Raw genomic sequence first — 12,728 nt, 5'->3', positions numbered from 1 at the left:
CTTTTCGTATTTTTTGTTTCTGTAGTTTCATCGATCAAATTATAAAGATTTTCATTTTCCTTAGGCGCTACAAATCAATATAATCGTTTGTGTGTGGTGGCCTAAGTATATAATATTGATCAGAACATCGCCTGCAACGCTCTTCTGCACGCACGATCGAGCGTCGATTGATTTTTAGGTCGATATTTATATGCTGGGCTTCAGTAATTCTCTGTATGGAGAATGAGAATCCTTCGTCGCCATGTTTATAGCTCGGTTTTGATTGCTTCTACCCTTTTTCGCACACGACCTGAAATACTTCTACAGTCTTAGTATCCAGAAAATACATTCCTTTAATTCTATGTCTATTTCCATTTGATGTGAGGCTTCACAGCGGTGGTAATTTACCATTGACTGAACATTTTTTCCGTTGATGGGAATTTACAATTCAATTACTGTTTCTTCTACGCGACTCAACTCTTTCATTCCTGAATTCGTATTATTTTTCGAGAAAGCTCCCGGTGGTTTGTGTTCATCCCTGTTCAATTTTAGGAGTTCTTTTTTCTCCAGTACCAGCGCATGTGGACATGACTTGTTTAGAGAACACTTTTTATTTCGGCTGCAATTTTGGGAAGGTGAAACTTCATGAAGTCTCTGTAGTTCATCCATGCGACTGTCACGAGTGCGCCTACTGCAACGCTCTGCCTTAAAATTTATAGAGCTCCAGCTCACTTTTTGTGGTGCTTTAATAACTTTGTTTGGGAGTGTCAATCATGACCTGCCAATTTTCTTATTACGTCTCTGCTGATGAGATATGCTCGCCGGTTTTTTTGGAGCGTGCAGTTAGCTTGTGCGGCTAACCCACCCAACTTCTTGCGACCACCGCAATCTTCGCTGTGTTCTGATGGATGAGGCTACGCTGCTAAAACAGCTTTCGATGCCTTGGGTGCACTAGCATGCGTACCTATAATGACTACTACAGATGATGTGCGTGCGGTTTTTACTCAATCCATGGTGGGTAAACCTTGCATGGTTCGCCTCGAGTTATTCATTTATCAACCAGTTCCGTTACGTCTCATACGCAATCAAATGCGTCTTATCGCGCATGAGTGTTACGAAGTACCAAGTAGTATTGATTGCATTAAATACGCATGCTGAAAATTCTCTTGGTTATCTTCAGATTAAAAGGAAGATGAACTGACGCTTGATTGCCATCAAAGTGGAGCAGAACTCTTGGCTTTATTCACCGATTCCTCTTTTTACTTTTCTTCGATATGTCCTTTTCTTATGATACTTTTATACGAGAAGTTTTTAAAAGGAATTGTCTCTTTTTGAATTAATCACTGAACTTTGCATATTCTAGCTTCGCTATGCATGCATGAGCCAGGAAAATAATGATCTAACATAAATTTTTGCAGGTTTGGTTGTGTTGATTTCTTATAGTTACAAGCTTCATAGCGTGTCTGGAACAACAATATTTGAATATAATAATTTGCGTGTGGAGACGTGGTTTCAAAATAGACCAAAAATTATGTATGCTAGCAGTTCCCCCAAAGCGTGAATTCACTGTACACTCTTTTGCATTGTGCTGTTTGCTTGAGAGAACTCTTCGGTTGTTCGACTAATTCTGCGAACATTATAACCGAATGTTATATATACATTTGATAGCAATTTTCATCGAGTTTTGAAGGTTGAAATGTACTGTCATCAATCCATCGAAATATTTTATCAATTTTTTTGCGTTATTGTTTACTTTTGGAAGTTGACTCTTAATAATAATATAGCCTTTTAATTGAACCTTGATCATAAATATAATACCATGTGTCCGAGCTATAAATGTAATCAGCTAATTATATTACAATTGGTTAATTACCAGTTATCTGACTCTAAAAATTTTCCTCTTTTAATTGTCGCGCTCAAAATATTGCATATAATCCTCAGGAGCAGCATAGACTCTTAACTTCCTCCCACAAGAAAAGCTGAAACTTTCCATATTTTTGGCTTGCGACACCTCGGCCGAGTCGACTGCGCTTTCCTCAATTCTGTGATCGTATACCTGGCGTGTTTCTTCACCGGTCTTCTTTTTCGGAGCAAATTTCTCTTTCATTCGGTACGTCCGGAAACTGTAAGATTAGGTTTCCGCAATTCAGGCGAAATTATTTACCTACTCTCACATGAAAAATGAAAAATAATTTTTTTTTCAATGAAGTCGCAATCTCCTCACACTTGCGAGATACATTTTATGAGCTGATCGAATATATACGACTTCTATTTCGTCAAACATTTTGAAGATGCTGAGAAAATGTCATAATCGACTGAAAATAAACAGAGCTCGAAACATTCCCTAAGTCCTGTTACGGTGCGAAACGGCCTGGTTCTGGATTGTACGTGATGACCTACTACAGGATGGTGGTTCACTCGTACAAGTGACGTTAACATCACTGCAGAATGAAGCCGTTCACGCCACGCATTGATTTTAATGGCACTTGTGAGCATCTCTCATAGCCTTCGATGATGACTTTTTACGGTGGAATTTTACGGCTCCTATAGCGGTAATTGTGAAGCCGTAAAGTGATTCGTGTGATTCATCGTATCCGTTGATTGAACAATGCTTTAATAGCATAGCGTTGGAAATATCGCTCCGTAGCTCGTGACTTGCACTTTATTTGAGGTCTTTGTGCGCACGACGAATTGAATTGGTTTTTAGTTTCAAAAAATCGTGTCTATACAAAAATCGCCGATGCAAGAATATTTTCCATGATGTGCTTAAAATGTTTAAGGTTCTTGAACTGCCATTGTTTTGGGGATAATAGCCAGTTGGCCAAAAAAGTATCATTTTGCTACCTGCAAGTTTATGTGCATCTCACTGTCTTATGCCGCCAAGTTTGGTTGTCAGAATAAACGTTGGAAAAGTTGAGCTTTTCATGTCAGTTAAATTTTGTTCCTGACTTACTTCTGTTATGTATAATAGTGCATCTCCGAAAATACATCATTTGTAACAGCCCATTACAATAGAATAATGTTAGGAGTCATACTGGTTTTAAAACATTGAATACTTGTTTCAGAATACGAATAAAATTCTGGATCGCATTTTGAGAATTGAGAAGCACTAGAGAAGCTTTGAAGCTATTCATCCTGAAGCTTTGATCGAAGTGGACTAGCTTCAAGACGTTTAGATTAAAAGCATTCCTGTGTATTTTATTTTATTATTTATTAATGGATAGTTTTTATTGCTATAAGCACATCCCTATATGGTACCTTGTCCCTCGTGTAACTGGTCGCGTAACCTGAAACGGTACGTGTCACGCCTTACGATACGGTGTCACGCCTTATTTTCTACCATGGCTCCTTTGAGCTGAAGTTATACCCGAGTTGTCCTGCTGAGAATGTGATTATAGTGATGGTCGTCTAGGAGTGTTCATTAAAGTTTATTGCCAATCTGCTGATGAGTCTATCTCAGAAAATAGTTCAATCCTAGATCTATAATGCCGACCAATAATTCGTAAGACCTCGCTAGAAGCTTTTCAACTTTCTTTTGGTTATTTGTTGAACGCTACTCGCGCGGAATAAAAATACCTTATCTTGGTAACATCGTTCAGAAGTGCAATAAATTCTTCATGAAGCCACAAAACTCGCTGAAACTCGTTTGTTTCATAATCATTTCGTATTTACATTTATTGCATGTTTTTGTTATCTGCAATGATAAGGCTGACACGTGAACATAAAAACATAAACCTTATTGCTGCATGACATATAAGGTTTCTATATGTTTTCGTTTTCATCAAGTAGTTTCATTTTCACCAGGTAGTTCCGTTCCGCACTTAATTATGACCGTTGTATGGTTTGACGAAGAGAATGACATGTATTCAGAGCATCCGAATTTTGTTTTAGCGTTGACCGTGTGTAAAATGCCACGGTTTATGCATCTTAACTAGCTAGTTTATTATTCTACATTAGATTTTTTCTCTTTGACTCCCGCTTTTGTGTTAATTTGTATATTGCACTTCCGTGCTTCGCTGGCGTACGTTGGGCATGAATCATTAAGTAATTTTATTTTCCGTCTCAGTTTAATAACATACAAATTAATTTCAAGTGTTGGCGGTGATGAAATGATGTAAATTAGCTGGGATAATTATCGGAGAACATTAATTGTGTTCGGTTACGAATTGGGTCCTATTGATAATCATGCACTCTAATGATACCGTGTGATGAGTCCCTCAGCCATCCGTTGGTCCGCTGGCTTTAACAATTAAATTCGTAATTTTACCGTCTTAACTTCTGTTGTGGGTTCACTAAAAAAAAACCATGCAAATTGTCGTTCAGATAAATTTTTGACATCACGTCTGCCTTTAGATAAATGCAAATTTTGAGGACTCAATTGTCGTGCATGTGCAAGCAGTCACGTGATGAAAATCATTGCCTGACGATAACCTTGCAACATTTTTTTCTTCTCTCTGCCTTGAAAAACTGGGCCCCGATCAAAAGAAAAAAATCCCAGGAGTTTCTCTTCAATTATGGCAATATCTCATCGGATGAATGTTTTTTCAGCCTCGTCCAGTCGAGGGCCATTGCTGTGTGACAAGCGCTCAAGCCACTCGAGTGACAAGCGCTCAAGCCACTCGAGTGACAAGCGCTCAAGCCACTCGAGTGACAAGCACTCAAACTATTCGAGTGGCAAGCGCTCAAGCCACTCGAGTGACAAGCGCTCAAGCCATACGAGTGACAAGCGCTCAAGCCACTCGAGTGACAAACGTTCAAGCCACTCGAGTGACAAGCGCTCAAGCCACTCGAGTGACAAGCTTTCAAGCCACTCGAGTGACAAGCGCTCAGCCACTCGAGTGACTAGCGCTCAAGCCACTCGAGTGACCAGCGCTCTAGCCACTCTAGTGCATGACCAGCGCTTAAGCCACTCGAGTGACCAGCGCTCAAGCCACAGTATTCGAAAAATGTAGTTATTCTTCTCAGGGTAATGATTGAGTTTCATGTATCGGAAATCGTTTGCTTATTTGTGCATTGATATGCGGAAAGAGCTATACCTTTATCTCGCTTCCAATTAGGAACTATTGGGAACTGAATTTATTTCATATAGTTTTGTCCTCAAGAGATACGGCATTATTATGAACCTATTTCTAATTTTTATCGAAGAGATTATTACAGGTTTGGTATAACATATAAAGTATGTATGTGCTAGTTTACAGCCTGTTCATGAAGCGCAGAATAATTTTGATTGGGATCATGATAATCAAGTTCTTGTGTACGGCAAATATCAACGAAATCTGATTCTTTTCTCGATACAAAGTATTTCTTGTGGCTAGGTCCGCGACCGTGTCCCTAACTATTGCTGTATATATAAGACTTTCAAGAAATTGTTTTACGAAAACTTGTACCAATAAATGCTTTAAAGTAAGCGTCATGTGACACTTTGAAGGGCTAGACATTAGTTAAAGAACATATCGCTTTACCTCACGTTGACCCTGTGTGATCGTAGAGCGAGTCTGTCTCTCATTAACAAGTAGCAGCGCTGGGGCCATATACTTTCAAAATTCGCTTCGCTAAGTGAACGTAAGTACCTACGCTCTATTTTCCTGTCTATGATTGGTGGATTTTGCTTGAAAGCCCGTCAATGATTGGCTGATGAACTTACGATCTCTTAACTTTTTTGGAAGTATGGGCCCTGGAGTTAGGAGGACGCGTGTGAGAAACTGGCGTCGCCCTGCCCGTGGACCTTCCAGGCTTGTTTCCTACGTGGCACTGACGCGTAATCACTGATGAAACTATAATATCAGTTAATCGATAATGTTAACAATGAATCGATTTGATTGAAATAAAAATTAATTCATGATCAATTGCACAGGTATACATAAAGGTTACGGGAAATGTACAACGAAATAAGTCAACATAGAAAATAGTTTTATGCTAAGTTTAAATATTGAATAAATTCAGAAAGAATTTACTCAATACTTGTTGCCATCACATGAAAAACTTGCTTCAGAGAGATTAAAGTCTCGTTCGTGCCGGATGCTTCCAAGGTGAATATTGCTAGACACGTTGGGCCTGATAGAGTCAGTTTTTTTTTTTAATTATGGACGAAGTTTGTTTTGGCCTTAATTCAGGTATCCATTTTGAGTACGTGCTTTAGCGCGGCTCCCACAGCCAGCAACTGCTTGTTATTTGCTGATATTTGCTAATTAAAAGCAATACAAATAATTGGGGCTTCTACGCTTAAAAAAACATCGTCATGCAGTTTGTTATCTTACATTTGTTTTATATATTTGCTGGTGTGCTGTAGAGATCGTTTATTGTTCTCACACTGGATGAGAATGTTGTCTCTCAAGCTTTCATCGCATGCCATCATCACCAAGTCGAATGCATAATACCACTAACATCATGCCATCATCACCAAGTCGAATGCATAATACCACTTGCATCATGCCATCATCACCAAGTCTAATGCATAATACCACTATGATGGCACTATCATCGTGCCATCATCACCAAGTCGAATGCATAATACCACTAGCATCATGCCATCATCACCAAGTCAAATTCATTATACCACTATCATCATGCCTTTCTATCAATTGTTCGTCTTGCCGATAATAATAGGCCTCAAGTACTCGGTTTAAACTTTTTTCAATTATTTACGTTATGGCTTGAAACTTCATGCGATCAATTGAAGCCGACATTACAAACTATTTCCTTGTTTCATTTTGAGAATAACCTTTATTTGATATTGCGCAGAATTTGTTACGATGGAATGTCGAGGGACTTCTCAATGGTTTTGTGAAGTCAAATTTTGACACGAAGTCAAAATTGCATTCCATTTACTTTGACTTCATGATCTGCGAAAGCTAGCTGGCTGCGGAACTTCATAGTTCGTTGGGCTAAATAGTCCATTGAGTGAGTAACCTTCAGCACTTTCAAAGCCTAATTGTTCTTCGTGCGTTAATTTTTTTTCCAGTGAAGTTGCCAAAATGAATGGAAACTAGGAAGTGGTTCTTGGCTGAAGTCTCAAGTCATTGGTGCTCAATGGGCGCGCGAATTTTTGTTCCCTTTTCGCGTTACTTTTGTTTTTTACTTATCATATATATTTTCTTGAATTCTCTGTCTATATTGTTTAATTTTTTATATATTTCCATAAACATGAAATTCGTAATTACTCATCTTAGAAATCACTCTCTACTGGTGTAGATGAAATAATTTCCCGGGAACATCAATGTAAGTTTATCAATTAGCCCCACTGTAGAAGAGGGATAAATGTGGAAAGTATAGCATGTATAATCTGTCTAACGATGATAAACTAACGATGTACAATAAAGTAACCCATATAACGACCAATTAAGCATGCAAGCAGTTACGTTAAATAATATAGCTGCGCATAACGTTTTCTCAAGGCGACATTACGAATTTTGGTTCAGTCTCCCCATATTTAACTGAAGATCAGGAAGCATTTGGCTTGAGAATTGCGATGACGAGGTTGAGAATGCGACCTCTCACCGTCTTCCTTCAGAAGACTGCACCTAAAAGACAGAGTAAACAATCGAGGTGTTTCGTGCTCAGAGTCGTGAAGTGATCGAATTGTCATGGGCGGTGACCATGCATATCCGAAACTGTTATTCTTTGTTTAGCCCCAGAAAAATCAAGGGTTTGCTTTAATTTTTAGCTATGGTAAATGATCTCATTAGACTCAAACTTTATTTCCCCCAGTTTCTTCCACCCTTATACTGTTTTCGAATGCAGTAATATTTGAGCTATGTCAAACTTTGTATGCGTTTCTTGCTTCTCTTTTCTCGTCTGTACAAGTTATTTTCTATGCATTACCAGCATCACTTTTTCCACTGCCTCAAATAAGGCATTAGACTGACTAGTTTTCGTTGTCGAATTAACAAAATTTTATTACACAATAGAAATTATTATGTTGGTAGAATCTATTAATATCACATTAAAAAATATGGAGCTTCAGACAATAATGTACTGACAAAATAGCTCTAATTTCCATAATGATACCGGCAACCGAAGCCTCTGGCCAAGCTGCCAGCGGCGGGCGGTAACAATGCTACGGAATGCAAGCAGCAGCGTCGTCCAACAGAAGCTGCAATCCTTGACATTTAATATCAGACTTTGCTTCCTCTCGGCGCGACGCGTGATCTTTGGCACGAACAAACTGTTGCGTGCCCATGCATGCGCTTTTTACCAAGTAGTTATTCTTTACTTAGAGCATGAGTTGGTCTGGCGCGAGTATTTGCTTCGTGTTTGTGTGTGCATTCTGCGCTCTCAAAATTTATGATTTTTTTTTGTCCTGCAATGAATGAATGCTTTACGTTCATTTTGAATATAACGGATTGAAAACTGCTTCGTTGCAAATTTTTAAATTATTTATAATTTTAACATTACACTAAAGCGGTGAGGACAGTTTACAATGGTTAAATTATAATATCTTTCCTGGGGCCTATAGAACACTTTATAAATATCCGGTTCAGTGGTTCATCTTCCTCACAATCCCAGATGGTTCTATTCTACTTACGCGACTTGCCACGGATTTGTCCACAATCTGGAGCGCGGAATTGTTCGGCCGGCCACAAATGCGGGAAGTCGACCAATGAGCATCTGCCGCCTGGCCGTGTAAATCTAGCGCTGTGTTCCACGTTTGCCACTCGTCATGCTTCTCTCCACTTGGACTTACATTCTTAACAATTAAGGTCATTTTGAATAATGACGCAGCCAAGGCTCGCGTTTTCAGCATTTTCATTTTGCTCGTACCAACTATTCCATTACCAATTAACGTAAGTGCTTCTCTCCACTTGGACTTACATTCTTGACAATTAAGGTCATTTTGAATAATGACGCAGCCGAGACTCGCGTTTTCAGAATTTTTATTTTGCTCATACCATCTATTCCATTACCAGCGAACGTAAGTTAGATAAATGAATTTCCACGTAGCTTTGTCATTTTACTTCTGAAAACTTTTGGGCTTTACAATTTCAACCTTTACCTTTAAAATTCTTGAGGCCGCGCAGCTCCTTTTCGCCACGGTTTCCCTTCCAAGACTGGCATTTATCAGAACTCGTGAATTCTCTCCCGCATAACCTGACCTTTGTACGTATTAAGTAATTTCCTTTTCTTATCCGGAGAAGTGTCGAAAATTTTCATTGTCTTCCTTGCAACGACCTTTGAGCGGGCGTTGCTCTTCGTTTCTTGGTCGTCGACTGGCAAGGTTCTGCATTCCTTCTGCTCCTGGGGTCATCAGATAGTCTGCAAATTTACATCATATTTTCGATTCTTCAGTGCCAGAACATGTGCCGATGAAACTTCTTTTACCGTCAGCTGCTGCTGAACTATGCATTTATTTGTTTGTTTTTAACAGCCGTACTAAAATTCAGAATATTCATTTTGATGTATGCATATTCTTGAGTGGTACAAGTTATTTTCATATTTCGATATTTCCTTGTAGCCTTTCCATTAAGATCATTTCCGGGCTCTCATGCTTCCTGTTTCTTTATTCTGTGGTCTTGCATGTCTTTATTTCAACTCGCTTGCCATTCCAACTTTGAACTCAACTTATTCTTCCTTATATTGGTCGTTGTGAGGACAGAGCCAGGAATGCTTGTTGCAGTTATAGGGCTTCGTTGCGGGAGTTCGATCCTTTAAGTTGTTTGCTGTCAGCGCTGTCCAGCTGCCGTTGTTTCTGAAAGTCACGTTTTAAGCTCCTAAGCGAGGATTTCGTAGGCTCATAGGTTTTTGGTGGCATAAATAGTCTCAATACTCAGCTTTTGACTGGAACTTATTTATTGTTCACGGTTAAGATTGTTTTTCCTGACCTAACTACCATAGACGAACGTCTCACAAATGTAGTATGTGTAAACAATATTGTGGTGAATAACTTAGTCATAGAGATGGTGAGGTATGAAAACATCCATTTTCTAAATGGTATCAAACGATTTATGTTTACAGAGATTATAAATGTGTGTTATTGTTTCTATTTACGTGGACGATCTTTAAAAATCATTTTCATTTTACTCTGAACTAGGAACATATGAAAGAATAATGCCTCTGCTGGCCTTTTCTCCTTAATATTGAATCAATTTATACGAGTAGATGCACTTCGTTGTCACCTGTGTTGCTCGCTGATAGGTTTGAAGTTGTCACTTGTGAACGCGCTCTGAGTGTCAAGCGAGTGAAAATTTAGGAATTCAAAGCTTCAGTCAAGATACAGGCGTGGATTATACTTAAAAAATAATGTTGTAATTTTTTTAAATCAGACAAATTTGCAAAATATAGGTGTTATTTCTTGTTAATGATGCGAGTTGGTAAAAAACGGCCTTGAAAGTTTGTGTTTACTAGAATGAAGTGGTTAGACCTTGAAAACGTTCAATGGCTCTCGTTTTCTTTGGAATCTGTTGTTACATTTTCTATGAACTTCCCGAGCTTATTTGATGGCTAACTTAACCAAACTTCTAGAAGATGTAAACTCTAAAAATAATATCGCTGTGGTTGTTTTTATTATATTAGTTTGTATTGCTGTGCTTCTCTACATTCTGTACAACTCCTCCCTGCTGCCTCCCATTGATAGATACCCGTAAGTCATAGTTAATATTGTATTAGCAATACAAGCTAGCACATAGCATTTCTCAGAATATATAAAATAAATCCTCACATTTTCTGTATTTTCATGGGTAATTACACTTTCGGAGGTCAAAGTACTTGGTTCTCATATTTCATTAACTATGTGCATTACAGTTCTACATGCGCCCTTAATAGTTGGCCAATTTTAGTTCAAGACGAAGTGAAAGCGCCAATGGAAGTCCACAGTCTAAATTTTAGCTAATATTTTAACAAATTATCGTTTTCAGCGAACGATTGTTTTGCATTTGAAGCCTGGCGGCGAAAATTCACAACCCCTTGTCATGTAACTTTTGAATCTGTTTTAGATTAAATTTGACTTGACTTAAAGAAACCAGAGACTCAAATGTTAAGCTTGAATACCCACCACACGACCCAAATGTTTCGAATGTATTTAAAAGTATTGCACAAATATTGTCTGCCAATATCAACAATTTTCTTATGGCCGTGTTTATAAACGAGTTCCTTTGTATAAAAAAATAGGATTAATTTCAATGCCAAATTTTTTTCATACAGGTTCGGGCAGCCAGTGTTCCGGTCAAGCAAGGACAGACGCAAGGCGAGGCTGCGTGATGCCCGCGCTTCCAAATGCAGCTCTGGAGACTCCGGCGACTCCGGTATAGAGGTAACGCTTTCTCATAAATTGTTTCCATTTGCATTATATCCGCTTCATTCACTGATGATTTTTGCAATTTTTTATATCATGCATCTTATTTGTGTGAGCCAAGGTTTTCCTGTGCTGAACAGGAAACATTATAATAATGTTTCTACATGCCTTATTAAACAACGTCAGGTAGAAAACTATATTCTTGCCAATATTACTTGACGCTTACTGACCAATGTTATTGCAGATTGCCGGAAATGGAGGACTGAATAATTACTCGGAATATTTAGCGGAGACCGCCACCTCCGTCTTCCATGTAAGTACAAATAGTTGCTTTTGTTGAACGTCTATTTAGTAGGGGTTTATGTGTCTTATTCGGGAATCTACTAATGAACACGTCACAATGGAACTTTTCACTATTTTCGTCAATTGCATTCACAGAATTGTTTCCTGGATTTTGGACTCCTCTCAAGGAGTTCGATTCTTGCTTGGAAGAAAATTTTTCGGAAATTTCTGAGTTTATCGGCAAAAATATCGAAATTTTGATTATGGTGCTTAGTACTTGCATTTGTCTGCATTTTCTCTGACTTTTAGGCAAATTTTAATTTTATTACTTATTTGTAACCATTTTTCAATTTTATCATCGTGATCAGTAGTGCATGATGGATCTTAGACCGAAGTCCAAAGCAAACTCATCTCGGAGTATCGGTTTTAGCAAGTGGAACATCGATCTAAAATTTAAGCTGAAAATGTGTAATCTGTACCCACGGTAACCCACCTTCCTCCCGTAATTGAGGACCTCCACCCTTCTCCCCCCTGCACCACTTACCCTTGCCACGACAGTGTACCACTGGCAGTCGCTGAGTGAGGTTGTGTGCGATATGTGCTCCGCAGTGCTCGTAACTGAAAGACCGTTGGTTACATCTCTCCGTTGTCTAAGATCTTTTAAATCTTTCATATTACCTTATTATAATGGTATGTACGCGAAAAATCTCTAGAATTATGTGAAAGCCTTATAAACTTTTGTTATCGGTGGGAGTGTGAACCTTTGGTTACGATCAAACTTCCTGTGACGGTTTGCCAGGTCCACCGTGTGTCGAAATTTCCTTACTGGAAAACGTTGGTTTTTGTGAACGCTGCGATGTCACGTCTTGCTTCTTTGTGATTCGAAAAGGATTATTCACACTTACAATGATTTTCCCGCGTTGAATTAACTTCTTAAATTTTATTTTAGTATGGTTTATCATCAAATGTTTCTTAGTTTTTCAGTTTAATCACTTTCATGTTGTAGCTCAGTAGCGACGCTAGGGCTACGGCTGCCTAGGGCCAGGGGCAGGATGTCAGACCTGCTCGGGAATCTTGTGCAGGATATTGCTCCAAGGCATGATCTTGTATTGCTCGTTATTTGTGGCAGCATTCAAGTATATGATTATTCCATTGTCAAACCGTATCGAGGACTGCTAGCGGCCTAGTTGATGCTTGACGGCTCTAATTTTTTCACTTCATTGTTAACTCGACACGCTAT

At 38.7% G+C, this 12,728-nt stretch overlaps 1 protein-coding gene across 3 annotated transcripts in view; it reads left to right on the top strand.

Moving 5' to 3' along the window:
• Positions 1 to 12,728, top strand: part of LOC108668191 (serine-rich adhesin for platelets) — a 179,457-nt gene that overhangs the window by 131,631 nt on the left and 35,098 nt on the right. For all 3 annotated transcript variants that reach the window (XM_018155359.2, XM_018155360.2, XM_018155361.2), the window contains exons 6-7: positions 11,116 to 11,224; positions 11,451 to 11,519. In XM_018155359.2, coding sequence (XP_018010848.1) covers positions 11,116 to 11,224; positions 11,451 to 11,519 — 178 coding nt within the window. The remainder of the gene's footprint in view (positions 1 to 11,115; positions 11,225 to 11,450; positions 11,520 to 12,728) is intronic.

This window comes from Hyalella azteca, unplaced genomic scaffold (genome assembly GCF_000764305.2).
Source record: "Hyalella azteca isolate HAZT.00-mixed unplaced genomic scaffold, Hazt_2.0.2 contig7177, whole genome shotgun sequence".
NCBI classification, from domain to species: domain Eukaryota; kingdom Metazoa; phylum Arthropoda; class Malacostraca; order Amphipoda; family Hyalellidae; genus Hyalella; species Hyalella azteca.
The sequence above is the reverse complement of the archived record's forward strand: the minus strand, read 5'-3'. Positions and strand labels throughout refer to the sequence as shown.